This window comes from Xiphias gladius, chromosome 4, assembly GCF_016859285.1.
Source record: "Xiphias gladius isolate SHS-SW01 ecotype Sanya breed wild chromosome 4, ASM1685928v1, whole genome shotgun sequence".
NCBI classification, from domain to species: Eukaryota; Metazoa; Chordata; class Actinopteri; order Istiophoriformes; family Xiphiidae; genus Xiphias; species Xiphias gladius.
Window position 1 is genome coordinate 34466 of NC_053403.1, and position 18697 is coordinate 53162.

Genomic DNA, 18697 nt, shown 5'->3' on the forward strand with positions numbered 1-18697 from the left:
TCACCTGAACATGAACCGGACTGACTCAGTCCAGGACCTGGACCTTCATATAAACTGCTGGGATTCATCAGATTTATTTTACTTAATTTAACAGATCTCACCTGGAAGAAATGGAAAAACACCACGACGAAAAAACTCAACATCATCCTAAAACACTGAGCAGACCTAATCCTGGATCAATGCAGCTCAGTCCAGATTAGTTTGGGTCAGCTGCACCAAGAGTGAGGATCAATCCAGAGTCCGGATCAGTCAGCAGGGTTCTGGTCCACAAACAGATGCTGCTTCATCTCTGTCTCATCCGGATCTGAATTCCCAGTAAAAACCCAGGAGGAGAGAGAGAGGAGCTGAGAGAGGAGCTGAGGTGGTGCATTCAGGTGCAGCTCTGTATTTTTACCATGTTTGCAGGAAACGTTCAAAGACATTAAGCATTTATTTTTCTGCAGTCAGCTGATCTGAGACCAGCTGCTTCATCATAATCTGATTTCTTCCTTAATTAAATAAAGAACAACATCTCTCCATCACCCCGTCATCCCTCCATCATCCTGTCGTCCCTCTGTCCCTCCTTCAGGCTTCTAAAGAGATTACACCTGGATTCATGATCAAAAAGGTTCAGCCTCTGATGAGATGACAACTGGAAAAGAGAATAAGAAAAAAATAATCAAAATACAAACATCTGTCTGATCTAAATCACGGCTGACATTTTTTTTACCTTTCAGTTTGATGATAGAACTTCTCGTGCCTTTGTATTTACAGACCAGAACTGATTTAAAGATCCCACTTCTGACTGATAGAGATTTAAATTGACTTTTTCCTGCGTCCACTCCATTGTCAACTTAAATCAAGTCACATTTATTTACAGAGCACATTTAAAAACAACGCAAGTTGACCAAAGTGCTGTATAGAATAAAATCAATAAACGCCAGGGCAATAAAATCAGAATAAAAGACCAAAAAACAAAACAACAAGCAAAACAACAGTGAGGGTTTCAACTCTGTTGGTAGTTGAAAGCCTCACTGTCAACTAGGGTTGGGCCAAATTTCCTGGTTTGTTCTCATGATAAGTGAGCAGCCATAAGTCTGTTTTAGTATGGTTATTGAGCAACCATGTTCTACTTTTGTTTTTTATTAATTTATTTCCCCCAAGGAGATTATGCCTGTTTTGAAATAAAGGGGAACAAAAATACACTCTTTAATAATCCTCCCTGTTATTATTGTTATTATTAAGAGTCAAATTGCGGCATGTAAACATAATTGCATAATCAGGTTTAAACATAAATGAGTAAACACAAGTTTAGTAACATGTAGGCCAATTGTTAACTAAAAAATAAAATTCTGAAAAACTACACCTTTTCACATTTTTATTTACAAACATGTTTTTTTTTTCACTTTCTCGTGACATAAAAAGCAGCAGCAGAATGACAACTGAATATTAAAAAATATCAAATTTAAAAAACACAGCATGCTGTTGTAGCCTATTGGTTAAGACAAACCCCTCATGACCACAATGTCTGTGGTTGGAAACTGGCAGTGGACTTTTGTTGCATGTCGCATGTCAGAGGTGGGGGGTGACTTTCATGATCTGCCCCTCACGTTTAAACTGACTCATAATTCCACCTACGGTTGTGGAGGATGAATTACTCAGAACATTTGTGAGAAAAGCCTCAGCAGAGTGGAAAGGTTGTGCCAAACGTCATGCGATATGGCTTTTGGCTTGTAGGATTTTTTTTTTTGTACTTGTAAGAGATGCTGTATTTGTTTCTAAAGCATGATGTATTCAAAATATGTTGTGTACAAAAGTAACGTAAATTGCTGAATTTCACTACTTGAAAAGACAAAGGTATCACAAAGCTCCAATTAATAATCCAAAACTCAGCTTTAATTCCTTTTGAAGAAGTGGCTCACAAATACAGAATAGGCCACAAAGCTTTTTTTTTTCCAGTATCTACAACTCAAATCAGTCACAACACATAAGGTTAACTTAAAGACATTCAAATATCCACATTAACAGAAGAAATAACAAAGCTCACAATACATGATAAAGCCCATTCGAAGCTGTACAAACTTACCAACACTGACCTGACAATATCCTTCCCTACTGCAGAATGGGAGAAGGATTCATCCTTATCTCTAGACAATGACTCCTAGACCAAAATCTGTACAAACACATTCAAAATGATAAATAAACCCAACCTCCAACTCAAACAGTACAAGATACCACATAACACACATCACACATCCATGCAATCTGGCACTGCCCACCCTTACAACACAGTTGCAAAGAAATCACTGATAAACTGTCCCTCACATTGGACTGTCCGATTCCACTCCCCCCATCACTCCACTTATTAGGGCACTTTTCATCAGTCACACTCCCCAACCATGGGATACAAATAGTACTCATCGCTCTAACTATCGCCAAGAAAACCATCCTCCTAATCTGGAAAAGCAGGAAAAATTCAGCATCTCAGTATAAATAGACCTCTTTATAGAACACATAACAATGGAAAAACTGACTGCATCTATTAAACACAAAATACATCAGCTCCAGAAATGATGCGAGCCAATCCTAACTGCATTACTTCTTGAATGACATACACAGCACAACACTCATTTTCACTCCTGATACCTACCCTACAATAACGTCTTTTTGGTGTTTTTTCGTCTAATTTCATAATAACTAGACTCCTTTTTAATATATATCCACACTATTATTATGATTATTACTGCCTTTATTTATTATCGTTATTACGCTAATGTTATGATAAAGTTTGCTATTGTTGAGGTTGGTGTTGTTGCTGTCCCCATTATTATTGGTGGCGATAATGACAAGGATCTTCAATAGTATGCTTTTCATATTATCACTGTTATCAGTATTTAACTATTATTATTATTATTATCACTATTTGTTACTTCTTTTACTATTATTGTCAGTGTTATTTCTATATTTATTTAACCATCTTTTTATTTATCCTTTCCTGCATTCCTTCCACACCATACCTCAGCTATTATCAACATGCCTATTCATGTGTTTCTTTCTTGTCTTTTTATTGTTATCATTATTACCACTGCCCTCACTATTAGTACTTTCACTATTCACCATTGCTCTAGCTCATGCTACTACTTCTACTGCTACTATTATAAATACTGTTATCAGATATGACTTTATCAATCTAATTAACTACTTAATAGAGCAATTAATTGATTCATTTGTCATACAATTTATTTATTTTTTTCTGGTTAAAGTTTCATAATTCGTATCTATATTTCTACGGGGTACACCCTCCGACAGCCAGCTTCATCCCCAGGGCCTGTGGGCAGCCCTGCCTCACAGAGCATAAATAAAATGCTGCAAAATCTGGAAGAAAAGGGAAAATTAAAAAAGAAAAAAACCCAGACAAAATAATAGAAAAATTAAAGAAAATTTCATAAAGCAGCATGACCTCAGACATCACAAGACACCTCTTCCAGGAAAATTCAACTAAGTAAGTTTTTTTCTCTCCCTTTCCTTACTTTGTCCTTTTCCTTTTCTCTCCTTTATTTATTTATTCATTCATTGTTTGTTTGTTTTTTGTTCATTTAAGGCCTGTCACGTCACCCAGTGTTTAAAGGTCTGTCTTGTCTTGTCTCACCTATTATGTCTCATCTCATTAAATAAAAAAGGGGGAAAAGAGAAATATGTTGTGTATTTGAATGATAGGTATGTTTTGTATTTGCAAAACAAATGCACTAATCTGTTAATGGTGTTTTGTATTAGCAAACCACACTGTGTTTGATAGTGAATTGTAGGGTATTTGTAAAACGAGTTTTAAGTTTTAAGTAAAAAGTTTTTGCAGGAAATTAGCTCCATATCCAAAGACTCAAAACAACAACAAAGAAAAACTACACATATCTGTTATTAATTTGTTGATCTGCTGCTGTCCTCATGTAGATTTGATCATATATACTAGTGTTTTATAAACAACGTGGTATTCATATTTAATAGTAGTATTAATATTTACACTGTTGTATGTAATGACTTTGTGTTGTTGGCTCAAGTGTTTAACATGTAGCTTTTAAACACTTTCTATGACTCAGATAAATACTGTTGGTTATTGTGCTGTGTAAATGGATAATGTGTGTAATGTGGATATTAACATTTGTGGTCATTAATGTTGTGTTGCTCTGTGTTGCTTTTCATGGCTGCATGGACTAAACACTGGAAGTTTTTATTAATGTTTTACTTGTTCAGTTGTTTTGTGTGATGTGCTCACTGGCCTGCTAATGACTCTGTTGCTTTACTTGTTATTTCAGTGTCCTATGTTTGTATTTGTGAATCTGTAACTTTATTGGTTTGAGAACATTTGACTAGTTTAAAATTAATTACTAGCATTTACCGAAATGCTGATTAATAAAAAGTAAACATGTTTACTTAAAAAAAGAAAACACATTTAACTCAGTTATTCAAATAAAAATTTGTCATCTGAACACTAAAATTAATAACAATGTATTAGTATCATCAGTATAGATTTAATATAATTGTCTTTAAAAAGTTTTAAATTTTAATAAACAAAATAAAAATTATTTAAATTTAATAACCATTCTGAACTCATTTTACTGACAATGAAACCCTAATTTCAGCAGATTTTCTTTCGTAGTTTTTGTGTGTTTAATGTCAGATATTACACCCAACTGCAGTTTTAAAGGTGTGAAGTCATAGTAAATGTACAGTGATTAATATCAGGTTCATGACCAATGATCAGCGTATCTGCTCTGACTGTAAAACTGTCAGGCTGCTATAATAAGAACAACTTCAGGTCTGTTTAATCACACATGAAAGCACCTGTTTTCTATTTCCCTGGAGATTCAGCTCATTTAATGTCTCATAAAAACATTTGGCTCTGACATCACTGTGTGGATATTGATCTAGCTGATAATTAAACTGATTGATCACCAGTCATTCCGTCTCAGAGGTCTCAGGGATCAGACAGATCCTGTAGATGTTAGAGGAAAGAGAGCTGATACATTGATTCAACCACAGTCACATCTTCATTTTTATCATCATCATCATCATCATCATCATCAACACTATGAAACCATGATGCTCTCACTTTCTTTCTCTTTCACACTTCAGCTTCTGTCTGTAACGAATTTATGTTGAGTTATGCATTTTTGCTATTTAAAATTCGTAATTTCTCTCAGCGTCATAAGTTTTAATAAATTCATCCACTTAAACATCAAAGACACATTGAAGTTTAACAACAACAATATCTGCTAACACTGAGCTGATGAGACAAAAAATAATTTCTATGATATGTGATCTTCTAGCTTTTAAGAACCAACAAACACATGAGGTTAAATAAATGTACTACCTTTGAAAAATGTATATTTTTAATATGGATTCATCTTGTTAGATTTATTTGTGGGAAAAAGTTTTAAGGAAAACAAAATGAAAGAAATAACAAAGGAACATTTTTAGGTGTTTAGGATGGAGGACCTGAAGCTCCATGGAAACTCATGGAAACAGCTAATATACAACTCTAAAAGTGATGTCAACAAACAGCTTTTAGTTTTGAGAGAAACATGACACCTACAACACTCCAGTTAAAAAACATCATCTTCAACCTGTTGAATGTCTTGGAATTTAAAAAATGACCAAAGAGCCTCTTTTTACAGTCAGCTTCAGTCAGCTTTCAGGTGTTGTCCACGAAAACACCTGAAAACACCTGGAAATTCCTGTGCTGTGTTGTGAAAATCCTGTATTCACTCAGTGATTAGAAAAACGAGTCTGACTACATCATGACAGAGAGGAGGATCAAGATGTGGATTATTTTACAAGTGAACAATACTCAGACTGTATGTGAACCTTTTTGTGCTCTGAGTTTTAAACACATCAAACAGTGTCTTCATATTTTCATAATGCCTGCAGGACCCTCATGTACTCTAGTAAACTGCAAAAAACTGGGTAAACTCAGTAAATATCAGCTGTACTTCATCAGTCGTCAAGTGATCCCTCCTGGTGTTGCAGGAAGCGGATCAGACCTCCAGGCAGCGGTAACTTCTTCACACGTCGACATCCAACGAGCTGCAGAATCTGCAGCCTGCAGAGCTGCATCAGCGGCCGTGGGGGAGCTGAAACACAACACAAACCAGTAACTTACTGCTAAAATCATTGGAAAACTACCTAACAAACTTGTAACGTCACTGGAAAACTACCAGACAAACCAGTAACATCACTGGAAAACTATCAGACAAACTGCTAACTTAACTGAAAAAAAATAAAACAACCAGTAACTGCCACCCAAACCTGTGACCTCACTGGAAACTACCAAACAAACCAGTAACTTCACTGGAAAAGTACCAGACAAACTGTTTAATTTACTGGAAAAAACAATAAAACAAACGAGTAACTTCACTAGAAAAATGTAACACAAACCTGTGACCTCACCGGAAAACCATAACAAAACTGCTAACCTCACTGGAAAACTACCAGACAATATGGTAACATCATCATTTCTTACTGACACGTTTCCTGCAGCAGTATGAAATGAACTATAGCATTATTTCAGGCACAGCACTGGTCATACTTGTATTGGTTTATTGGTATCAGGTGTTTCTAATATGTTTTAACAATCAGTGACTCATTGACAGCTCTGTGGCAAGTAACATCCAGTCATATTCATGCAGGTGTACAGAGCAGGCTTTATAATCTTATACTGTCACTGTTACTCTGTTGATTACATTCATGTCAACACAAATGGTCAAATCCTTGATGAAAGAGTTTCTGCCTGAAGACTGAATTATTAGTTAATGATAAGTTATTCACCTACCTGCTTTTTCCTTGATGACGCTCCAGTCTGAGTAACTGTCCAGGTGTTCCATCAGTCTGGAGCAGAGTGTCACATGACCAACGTAGTCCAATAGGACATCAATGATTGGCCCCGCCCACCGACAGATACTGGGGGCTGAGATCATCTCACAGAACTGTAAATCATTACAATGTTTCTGTTATTAACTCTAAATGAATTAATCAATCAATCAGTCAATCAATCAATCAAACAAAGAACTGTCAATCAAACAATCAAACGAAGAGCTGTCGATCAATAACAGGGTCACAAATCTTTTTTTAGACATTAAATACTTTGAATCTCCAAGTTGCTCTGAAGTGAAATAAAGATGCATTCAACTGACATAGATTTTTTGGACATTTTTGGTAACAGCTGACGTCCCTTCACAACTCTGTCGGTGTAGCTCTTTATTTAAAGATTTTAAACTCAGGTCACCTGAACTCCTCGCATCAACTGTGTCTCTGCTAGGAATCTGTTGCTGTAGCGGAGGTCATGTCTCTCTGATCGGGTGGTTTTGATTGGTGGATGAGATTGGCTGCCGTAGATACAGTTGAAGCAGGAGAGGGCATGACCTCCATGGTCCAGCAGGTACTTGAACATGGGGAGGTTTTTCATGGAGAACATGTAGACAGCGGGGAAGGTGGTGGGGTGGGTGGGAATGCAAGCATTAATGTCAGCTCCGTGCTCCACCAGCAGGGTGACGGTCTGGATGCAGCCCAGCCTCGCTGCCACCATCAGCGGCTTGAACACATCCAGGTTTGGGTTGGCACCAGCCGCCAGCAGCATGCACACAGAATCAATGTTATTGTTGATGACAGCGAAGTAGAGCGCTGTGCTGCGGCGGTCCTCGTACAGCTTTGATCGTTCCTCAGACAGCTGAGCGTTGACATCGAAGCCTGCCTCGATCAGAGCCTCCAGCACGTCGTCATGGTTATGCTCAGCTGCCACATGAAGCGGACTGATGCCGGTCCGCCAGACTCTGGCCTTACTGGTGGCTGGGATCAACATGGACACAATACTGGAAAGAGGTGAAATCACAGGAATTAGCCCAGATCAACCTCCAACCTCAAGCTGACGTTATCCGACACCTGACAGGAATCCAGAAGTAACTTCCTCATGAGAAAAAAAGTGTTTTTTTAGTATTATTTATCCGCTTAACAGGGTTATTTGCACCTTTGCTCTTACACCTTCATAGAAAATGTAATGTTTATAGTACAGATTTACCAATATAACATATTAACAATTTAACATTTCATGCAGTCCTGATGTTTGTTAATGTGCAGTATGTTTTGTTCCACCAGGTGTTGCCTTTGAGTAATTTTGGTGGATTTTGATCTAGAAGAACAACTACGTTTGTAGTTTTAGCATGCTACTAGACTATAAAGCAAACAGGCTACTTTTTTGTGCAGAAAGTGCAGAAATAAATATGCTTAGTACTAACATTCAGTGCTATGCAGATAACACCCAGCTCTACACAGCTGTTGATCCTGATGACCTGAGCCTAGTTACTCCAACTGAATCAGGACAAAACAGAGGTCCTCATTATTGGTCTATACCTGTGCATTCAGTTACATTATTTCAGCCATGCTTTGACCTTCTAATCAAAATTGTAGTGGTCAGTTATTATTTTAATGTCCCTTCCTGTCACATCAGAACCTAAAAAAATCAAGAACTATGCTGGTTTTAAACCTTGTCAAGTACAGATCATCAGCACCTGCTCTGGTCTGGTGGACTTCAGTTCTCCTAACCCTACAAACATGGTATTTGAGATCATGAGGAGTTCAGCAATTATTGAAAGCTATTATTAAAATGGGGGACATAATAGTCAGTCTGCCTACGTATCACTTCCTCTCTGGGCAGCAATGTGAAGTGGTAATAATCCGGTCTTTCCAGGTTTGTTGGCATCAGCATTTTGTGAGAGGAGGAGTTTCACAATTTCCTCATGTCCATTTTTAGCAGCTTCATACAGAGCAGTGGCTCCATCACCAGCCTGACTGTTGATATCTGCACCTGCAGAGAACGGGTAAGGGTTCAGGGTTCAGTGTTCAGTGTTCAGGTGGAGGAAATCCTTAAATCAGTGCTCAGTTCCTATTTGTGAGGACATCACACATCATTCTAAACATAGCAGTATTTATACTGAGAGAGGAGATGACAACCCTTCACTACACTGGTGTTTCTACTGGCTGCCTCAACCCACTGAAACCAGTTAGCATGTAGCAACCGTGGTAGTTACTACAATGGGTAACAAACTGGGGACCAGGGTGTTTCTGTGGGGTTTCAGTTAGTTTTTGGTGACCAGTCTGAAACTCAGCACAGATGATACATGTTGGTTGCAGTAGCAGAAGCAGTGGTACTTAGTCGTTAGCAGAAGCAGTAGCTGCAGTAATTAGCAGTTAGCAAAAGCAGTTAACAGAAGCAGAAGTAGTTGTCAGTAGCAGTTAGCAGTTTGCAGAAGCAGTAGTAGAATAACAATAAGATAAACCATCCCATCCATTTACCATGTTTAAGGAGGAATCGCAGGGTTGCGAGCTGCCCACTCTGAGCTGCAGTAAACAGTGGTGAGATGCCATACATATTGCTGAGGTTGTGTTTGGCTCCAGCCTTCAGCAGCATCTCACAGATCTCCACATTGTTTTGAACCACAGCTTCTTGCAGCGCAGTCCAACCCTGAATGCAATGAGTGTTCACCGCTGCTCCATGGTTCAACAATGCTGCCACCATCGCAGCACTGTTCCTCTCACAGGCTGCAGAGGAAGAAAAAACTGTTCAGGGACAGGACACCAAAAAACACGTAGCAGAGTTTATTAAAGGGACAGGCCACCAAAGTCACAGAAACATGCTCACTATCTCCTCCAGCTCCACTCTACACCACAATCACACCAGCTCACAACAGAACAAATTGTTTTCTTGTCAATGCCAATTTTTACTCTTTCAGACCTATAGAAATAAAAGCTGACCATAGGGAATCCACTTCTCTGATTGGCTGTCAGGTGTCTGTTAAAATCGTATATATAGACTCCTCAAACATAATTCCGGTCAAAAGTTAATCACTGATCAAAGTCAGAGCTTAATGTATTCGATATCAACATTTACCTTCCGTTTCAGTGTCAGGATCAGGATTGGCACTCGACTTGGCAGCTACTCTCAGTTTAGAAGATAGGATCAGGACTTGAATTGACAGATAATCTGAGTTTCGTGTTAGAATTGAAAATGTTACTCTAGGGTATTATTCCACAGCCCAGAAACTATGTAATAAAGGCAAAGCCCTCTTAAAAATATAAAGTAAATCTGAGCACCAAAACAACATAATTTTGTATCAGAAGAATATTAGACAACAGATTCATTATTTTGTGATACCAGGCCTCAGAAATGATCGGCACCCCTGTCTCCTGTTAACATCCATAATTTAAAGACAAATACCTTTTTTCTTCCCTAAGTAAACTCAGCATATGACGTCAAGTGAACTGCGTCTCTTTAGCTGCGATGTGTTCAGATCAATCTGTATGTTGGGAGACTGACATCACTTCCTGTCAGTGTTACCTTTGTAGAGCGGAGTCTCTTTGTCATGGTTTGTGATGTCAGGGTCAGCTCCATTTTCCAGCAGCACCTGGATACATCGTAGTTGGTCTTTGCTGACAGCGACCAGCAGCGCTGACTCACCGCGCTCCGTTCGCTTATTGATCATCCCCGGCTGAGCTGAGCACAAAAACACAGACAAGGGACTTCTCTCCCGTGGCCTTTGATGTAATGTTTTTGTTTTTGTCTGTATATATATCTACCTGACAGCAGAATTCTCAGACAGGTGTCCTGGCCATACCACGCCGCCTGGTGAATAGCAAGCCAGCCCGGTTTACTCGGCAGCATCAAGTTGGTTCCTGGACATTTGGCTAAAGCTCTCACTCTGCTCTTATCTCCAACACGGATTGCTTTGAACAGAGGCTCCTCCGCCCTGCAGGGGATACACCCATCAGAGACTTACCTCACAGGTCCCACCTTTCCCACCTGGCCTCACCTGTCCCACCTGTCTTACCTGACATTACCTGTCCCACCTTTCTCGTCTGTCCCACCTGTCCCGCCTGACCTCACCTGTCCCACCTGACCCCACTTGTGTCACCTGACTCCACCTGTCTCTCCCCTTTTTCGGGAAAAAAACATGAAAATTAAAAAAAAAAAAAACACCCTACATGTTCTTCATGAAAAGTGAACTACTTTTCATGGCTCTTCCCTGTAATAAACATTCATACCTGATGGTTTCAGTTACTGAGATGATACAGGTGAAACAACAGGTGATATAGGTGGTTCCAGGTACAGAGATGGTTTATGTAGATAGCTGAACTCACTCTTCAGGTTCTGGAGCAAGGTGGACCAGACTGCCATCAGCTGTGCGATAAACCACCATCCGCTTCCCAGAGCCCGTCATGAAGTGACTGACTGTTCCATCAAACGTCTTCCTGCCACAGCACCAAGACAACAGCCAATCAGAGCAAAGAGACTAATGCCACAGCCGATCAGAGTACAGAGACTGACAGCTCATCTGTCTCAAATTTAAACCTGGACCCACATTAAGAAAGTGTTAGAATCCCTCCACGTAATCATACTGAAAGTTAAACTGGGACTAAAATCAGCCCTCACGTCTTAATATACTACTTCGAATAATGGCATGTTTTGCCTTTATTATGCAGTATTTATTATTTATTATTGAGGAGGAGGAGTTGTATGACTGGTAAAAGTTTGATTGTTTGATTGTTGGTTGTTTATTTTCCCTGGTTCTGTAAGTTTGGGAGGACCTTGTCTCTCTCTTGCATCCTGCACGAGGTCGGCCACAAACAAATTTGCTAACACAATATTTTAATAAGGTTGTTGTCATCAATGAAGATCTCTCCTCTCACAGAATATATCTGACTCCATCTCCTGCAGCTCATAACAAGATATCAGCACAGACAGAAGTCATTTATCTGGTTAAGAAAGTTAATAAAATGATTTTAGTTCTGGTCCTAAAAGTTATATCAAACAATTGTCCCTCTGAGAGTTTTTGGCTTGTTGGGACTCATTTCCTACTCTGAGATGACTAATGAATGTACAGTTTGATTAATACATATCAATATTCTAATTTAGATTTATAGTGATTTATATATATTGGCTGTTTCAATTCCAGCATCTTCTAACATCTTCTAGTGGGGACTCAGAAGCTAATCAATACATCTGATCTCCTTACAGCCAACTGTTGAGACTGCATCTTCAGACTGTGATCAGAAATTGAAGTCAACTCTGTAAATCTGATCTGAGGTCTGTCTAGGGACTGTCAGAAAGTCTGTTGTGTTTTTTATCATCAGCAGATGCACTAATTTATCCGTTTAGTGTGGATGAAGAGAGTTTCCTTGTTGTTACTGTGCAGATGTGCCTGTGGGTGTTTTCTTGACGTTATTATTTCCAGCTTATTCACTATGAGGCAGATGTTTGGCAGCTATGAGCCGTCACATCTCATTTTCCTTATTATGTTATTATGTCACGTATGTTTTTCTGTTATTAAACTGATTCGGTCTTAGGTTTAGAGTCTTTTGGAAAATTGCTACATTGCTGATTTTCTATTCCTGATTTGAATTTTCATGAACATAAAGTGGCAGTCTTCAAGATTTGTATTTAAATAAATGTGTTTTAGTCACCATCTGTTGCCAGATTACGTAACATAATGGTGAAAGAGCCTATGGCCCAATGATGAAAGTATTGCAAAATTTATATGTTTGCAGTTTTATGAAGTGGGTGTCTGTGGCGACATTCCGAGAAAAAATGCTGTATTAAGTTATTGCTAATAAAAACCAAACATTTCCTCCTGCTGCAGCTTCACATTCAAAACATTTAACTGGTGAAACATGAGTTGACTTTTATTATGAAGTAGTCACAGGCAATGCCATGTGTTTATCAGTGAGCTTAGCATTTACCACTACCATTCAACAAAAATGCATCTACAAAACAAGACAGTGGCCATTTTGGGTATTTCTGGACGGTGGATCAGTTTTAAATATTGCTGGGACTAATGGAAGAAGAAGGAGCAGCCACAGTGAGCTGTTAGATGAAGAACTGCAGGCGACAGTCTGCGCACCTCCAACTTCTCAGCCAGGTAACCAACTCCTTTCACTGTGCCCTGCTCTGCGCAGATTCATGCCATGTGCCACAGAAAATCAAATCATGGTTGCTCACAGAATTTTCGAAAAAGGCCAATCATTGCCTGACTTCTTTATGAAAACAACAACAGTTTTTTCGGTGCCCCCAGAAAATCTGGGACATGCGTTATTAAACCGCATTTGCTGTTACCACCAGTAACTGCAGGGGTCGTCAAATCAACCAGGACTGAAATCTTCCAGACTGCCACTTTAACTGACTGCTATGTTCTAATAGTTGAATTGCAATGTGAGCTAAAGGTGCAGGATAATTATTCCTATAGTTATTATTCCTATATATGCATGTTCTTAGTTACATGTACAATCATTTGCCTGAGCTGGAGTCTTTTATGTAATTATCATCTCTGTATTTGTTCAGTCTTTTTTATGTTTTTTTACCTTTTCAGACGCCACACTTAATCTGCCTAAATTACAGTCTTGTCCAATAATCATCCTCAATAAAGAGACTTTCAATTATAAAGCCATTCTCCTCTGGACTCTTTGAATTCTCTGAGCAGAATCTTGTCTGTATCGATTTCTGCAAAACAGTAAAATATCTGAGAACAAGACATGAACTGTGTGACCTCACATACAGATCAGGAGGCTTTTCACTTGGAGGATTTGGAGAACTGTAGTGCGCAGTGGTCGGGGTTGAAGGGGCATTATGGGAGCTGTAGTTTGCAGTTGGATTATGGGAGTTGTGTCTGGGTTGGTTGGTGTTTCTGGCTGCAGAGTTCAGGCTGGCAGGTTGGTGAGAATGCATGGGGGCAGCAGCAGGGCTGCTGGTTGCGTTGCTGGTTGCGTTGCTGGTTGTATTGCTGGTTGCGTTGGCGTTATTGCAGTGTGTGTCAGTCAGACTGCGCTCGATGGCGAGCTGCAGCACTTCTTCATCACTCAGGTTACTGTAGAAAGAATAATCCTCGAAGCCCAGACTGGGAGCTGCTGAGCCAGAGCGAGAGATGCTGTCTGCTGCCATGATGGAGGAAGACTGAGTTTCCCAAACCAGCTGAAGAAAAATAAGTTAAAACAGGATTAAAGAGGATCAAAGAGTCTATTTTACACATACAGATTTTCCTCATTGCTGACCGAAATGAAGAAAGTTTTGACCAGACTGATATTTTCTGTTTTGTTTTGAGTTCAGATCCTAAAGAGGTTTGTGTTGATAAACTCCTTTTGATTTGTTTTGAGACAGGATTCATGAACTGAGAAAAGACGTAGAGAAAAAGAACCGTACAAACCCTACATTAAGTTGAACTGAGAGCTAAGAGTTTTGTTTGTTTGCTGATTGTCAAAATATTGTTTATGTAGTTTCTAATGCCAATAAAAAGACACAGTAAGTGTCGTGTGAGCTATAATTAACTATGCAGCTTGTGGGAGGCACTAAGAGTTAGTCTGTTAGTCTGGTTTCATGTCTTCCGTCGGTGTCATTAATAAACCAGTGGGCTCTGACCTTTAACCCAGTGACACCAGTATGAGTCCTGATACAGAAAAACTATAAACTGTGACTTTAACTGCAGCAAAAAAACAGCAAACTAAACTGACAGTAAAACTTAATATCAATAACTAAACTGAGAGTAAAACTTTATACAAACAACTAAACCAAAGTAAACCACCAAACAATCAGCAGTGAAACCAGATTATGACTGAACAAGATACTCACCTCGTTTTAAAGTTTTTCTTCGTTAATCCAGTGTTTCCTGTCAGTTAAAACACGTCCATCTGTTTTCCGCCTGTTTTCACTCTGTAATGGAGTCTGCACATGACAGTAGGGGAGGGGTGGGGGGTGGGGTTTGGGGTGGGGTGAAGTTGGAGGGAGGGTTATTTTAAGGACCAGCAGTCTGAGGTTGTTGACTAGTTGCGTTGCTGGTTGTATTGCTGGTTGCGTTGCTGGTTGTATTGCTGGTTGCGTTGCTGGTTGTATTGCTGGTTGCGTTGCTGGTTGTATTGCTGGTTGCGTTGCTGGTTGTATTGCTGGTTGCGTTGCTGGTTGTATTGCTGGTTGCGTTGCTGGTTGTATTGCTGGTTGCGTTGCTGGTTGTATTGCTGGTTGCGTTGCTGGTTGTATTGCTGGTTGCGTTGCTGGTTGTATTGCTGGTTGCGTTGCTGGTTGTATTGCTGGTTGCGTTGCTGGTTGTATTGCTGGTTGCGTTGCTGGTTGTATTGCTGGTTGCGTTGCTGGTTGTATTGCTGGTTGCGTTGCTGGTTGTATTGCTGGTTGCGTTGCTGGTTGTATTGCTGGTTGCGTTGCTGGTTGTATTGCTGGTTGCGTTGCTGGTTGTATTGCTGGTTGCGTTGCTGGTTGTATTGCTGGTTGCGTTGCTGGTTGTATTGCTGGTTGCGTTGCTGGTTGTATTGCTGGTTGCGTTGCTGGTTGTATTGCTGGTTGCGTTGCTGGTTGTATTGCTGGTTGCGTTGCTGGTTGTATTGCTGGTTGCGTTGCTGGTTGTATTGCTGGTTGCGTTGCTGGTTGTATTGCTGGTTGCGTTGCTGGTTGTATTGCTGGTTGCGTTGCTGGTTGTATTGCTGGTTGCGTTGCTGGTTGTATTGCTGGTTGCGTTGCTGGTTGTATTGCTGGTTGCGTTGCTGGTTGTATTGCTGGTTGCGTTGCTGGTTGTATTGCTGGTTGCGTTGCTGGTTGTATTGCTGGTTGCGTTGCTGGTTGTATTGCTGGTTGCGTTGCTGGTTGTATTGCTGGTTGCGTTGCTGGTTGTATTGCTGGTTGCGTTGCTGGTTGTATTGCTGGTTGCGTTGCTGGTTGTATTGCTGGTTGCGTTGCTGGTTGTATTGCTGGTTGCGTTGCTGGTTGTATTGCTGGTTGCGTTGCTGGTTGTATTGCTGGTTGCGTTGCTGGTTGTATTGCTGGTTGCGTTGCTGGTTGTATTGCTGGTTGCGTTGCTGGTTGTATTGCTGGTTGCGTTGCTGGTTGTATTGCTGGTTGCGTTGCTGGTTGTATTGCTGGTTGCGTTGCTGGTTGTATTGCTGGTTGCGTTGCTGGTTGTATTGCTGGTTGCGTTGCTGGTTGTATTGCTGGTTGCGTTGCTGGTTGTATTGCTGGTTGCGTTGCTGGTTGTATTGCTGGTTGCGTTGCTGGTTGTATTGCTGGTTGCGTTGCTGGTTGTATTGCTGGTTGCGTTGCTGGTTGCGTTGCTGGTTGCGTTGCTGGTTGTATTGCTGGTTGCGTTGGCGTTATTGCAGTGTGTGTCAGTCAGACTGCGCTCGATGGCGAGCTGCAGCACTTCTTCATCACTCAGGTTACTGTAGAAAGAATAATCCTCGAAGCCCAGACTGGGAGCTGCTGAGCCAGAGCGAGAGATGCTGTCTGCTGCCATGATGGAGGAAGACTGAGTTTCCCAAACCAGCTGAAGAAAAATAAGTTAAAACAGGATTAAAGAGGATCAAAGAGTCTATTTTACACATACAGATTTTCCTCATTGCTGACCGAAATGAAGAAAGTTTTGACCAGACTGATATTTTCTGTTTTGTTTTGAGTTCAGATCCTAAAGAGGTTTGTGTTGATAAACTCCTTTTGATTTGTTTTGAGACAGGATTCATGAACTGAGAAAAGACGTAGAGAAAAGAACCGTACAAACCCTACATTAAGTTGAACTGAGAGCTAAGAGTTTTGTTTGTTTGCTGATTGTCAAAATATTGTTTATGTAGTTTCTAATGCCAATAAAAAGACACAGTAAGTGTCGTGTGAGCTATAATTAACTATGCAGCTTGTGGGAGGCACTAAGAGTTAGTCTGTTAGTCTGGTTTCATGTCTTCCGTCGGTGTCATTAATAAACCAGTGGGCTCTGACCTTTAACCCAGTGACACCAGTATGAGTCCTGATACAGAAAAACTATAAACTGTGACTTTAACTGCAGCAAAAAAACAGCAAACTAAACTGACAGTAAAACTTAATATCAATAACTAAACTGAGAGTAAAACTTTATACAAACAACTAAACCAAAGTAAACCACCAAACAATCAGCAGTGAAACCAGATTATGACTGAACAAGATACTCACCTCGTTTTAAAGTTTTTCTTCGTTAATCCAGTGTTTCCTGTCAGTTAAAACACGTCCATCTGTTTTCCGCCTGTTTTCACTCTGTAATGGAGTCTGCACATGACAGTAGGGGAGGGGTGGGGGGGGTGGGGTTTGGGGTGGGGTGAAGTTGGAGGGAGGGTTATTTTAAGGACCAGCAGTCTGAGGTTGTTGACTAGCTGACCTCTTTACTCACTCTAATGTTACAGGTAGAGTTGTACGAACAAACAACACAGTCAGCACATCAGACTCTAAATGTTCACTTAAAACAAACATCAAGATGTTTTATATGAAATAATGACCAGGTGTTTAATCTCTGTTGGACATTAACTGGGATCATACCGTTTCTGTCCAGCATTAATCCCAGATTAGTCTCAATTTAAACCCCACTCAATTGGCGTTAATCCTTTATCATCCCAAAATTCACATGTATTCTGTCCCAATTTAATCTCAGATCTATCACACATTTATCCGAGAAAATGTCAGGGTTAATCTCTACTCCTTCTTGAGTTAATCTGAGTCCAAGATCGATCTTTGAACTGTTAAGAATTAATCCCAGATCTGTCCTGGGTAACTCTTTGATCCGTCCAGGCTCAGGGTAATCTGTAATCTATTTTGAGTTCATCCGTAATCCTTCCAGGGTTAATCTCAAAATTTTCCATATTTAGTCTTAGATTTAGAAGAAAATTAATCTAAACTCTGTCTCAAATTAATACTTAATCTAACCCCATATATTCCCAGATATGATATGTTCTGATTTGATTCCAGGTCTCAAACTGATCTCATTAAGACCAGTTGATGTTCTGGTCAATCAGGAAATAAAGATAAACGTGTTAAACCAACACAGGTTGCTCCATTGGGACCAACAACAATAACCAGGCTAAAGGTTGGGGTCAGGAATTTAGTTGTGATGCTTAAGGTTAGGGTTAGGGGCTAGAAAATGCATTCTGTAAATATGTAAATGAGGGTCCTCACAACTATAGGAGAACCAGTGTGTGTGTGTGTGTGTGTGTGTGTGTGTGTGTGTGTGTGTGTGTGTGTGTGTGTGTGTGTGTGTGTGTGTGTGTGTGTGTGTGTGTGTGTGTGTGTGTGTGTGTGTGTGTTTGCGTGCGTGTGTGTGTGTGTGTGTGTTATTTTTAGTTTCAGCTGCTGAGTGAAAGTGAACAGATGAAGACAGATCTGAGTTAAATAGAGACGTTTAAAACAAACACTTAATGCAGAGTGGTAACTGAGTACATTTACTACAGTTCTGTACAGTACAGTACTCCAACAAGCCTTGGCTTTCAGTGGACCAAGAGCCGGGATCACCAGCCCGATCAACCCCAGTAACCTGCAGTTCCAGGTACAGCCAATGCCTGGCAGTGGAGGTCTCAACATCAGGCTTCCTCTCACCCCCGCTGTGCCCCCGGGCAGTCAGGCACGCAAGCTCAGGCCTGGCATCCACCCGTGCTGCTTGTTGTCAGCACTTTTATGGTTCGGGAATTGGTGGTACACAGTAGTCAGACTTTCTGCTATCCAGGTGTTTGCATAAAGGATATAACATCCACCGCTCTGCAGCTTACTGCAGACATACTGTAACTCTGCCTCTGCAGTCGTTGTTCCTGTTGGCACCAACAACATCAAAAGTCAATGAGGAGTTTGTGCACCTCATGGACAGTCTGCTGGACACCAGAAACCAGGTAATTA

The 18697-nt window shown here is 40.3% G+C and overlaps 1 protein-coding gene across 4 annotated transcripts; it reads right to left on the reverse strand.

Annotated features, from left to right (window-relative positions):
* Positions 1-127: 127 nt before the first annotated feature.
* Positions 128-14729, reverse strand: LOC120789233 (ankyrin repeat and SOCS box protein 2-like). Of its 4 annotated transcripts, none has more exons than XM_040125818.1 (11): positions 14642-14729; positions 13575-13987; positions 11164-11274; positions 10603-10772; positions 10364-10519; positions 9322-9567; positions 8662-8833; positions 7259-7841; positions 6806-6959; positions 5967-6107; positions 128-631 (listed from the first exon to the last, which is right to left on the reverse strand). In XM_040125818.1, exons 2-10 carry the CDS (start codon positions 13955-13957, stop codon positions 5971-5973), a joined length of 2112 nt encoding a protein of 703 aa, XP_039981752.1. In that variant the 5' UTR covers positions 13958-13987; positions 14642-14729; the 3' UTR covers positions 128-631; positions 5967-5970. The 4 variants fall into 4 exon arrangements, with proteins under 4 accessions (XP_039981752.1, XP_039981754.1, XP_039981753.1 ...); XM_040125820.1 differs by lacking the exon at positions 128-631 and adding an exon at positions 1820-3354; XM_040125819.1 differs by lacking the exon at positions 128-631 and adding an exon at positions 4590-4969.
* Between the last annotated feature and the right edge of the window lie 3968 nt (positions 14730-18697).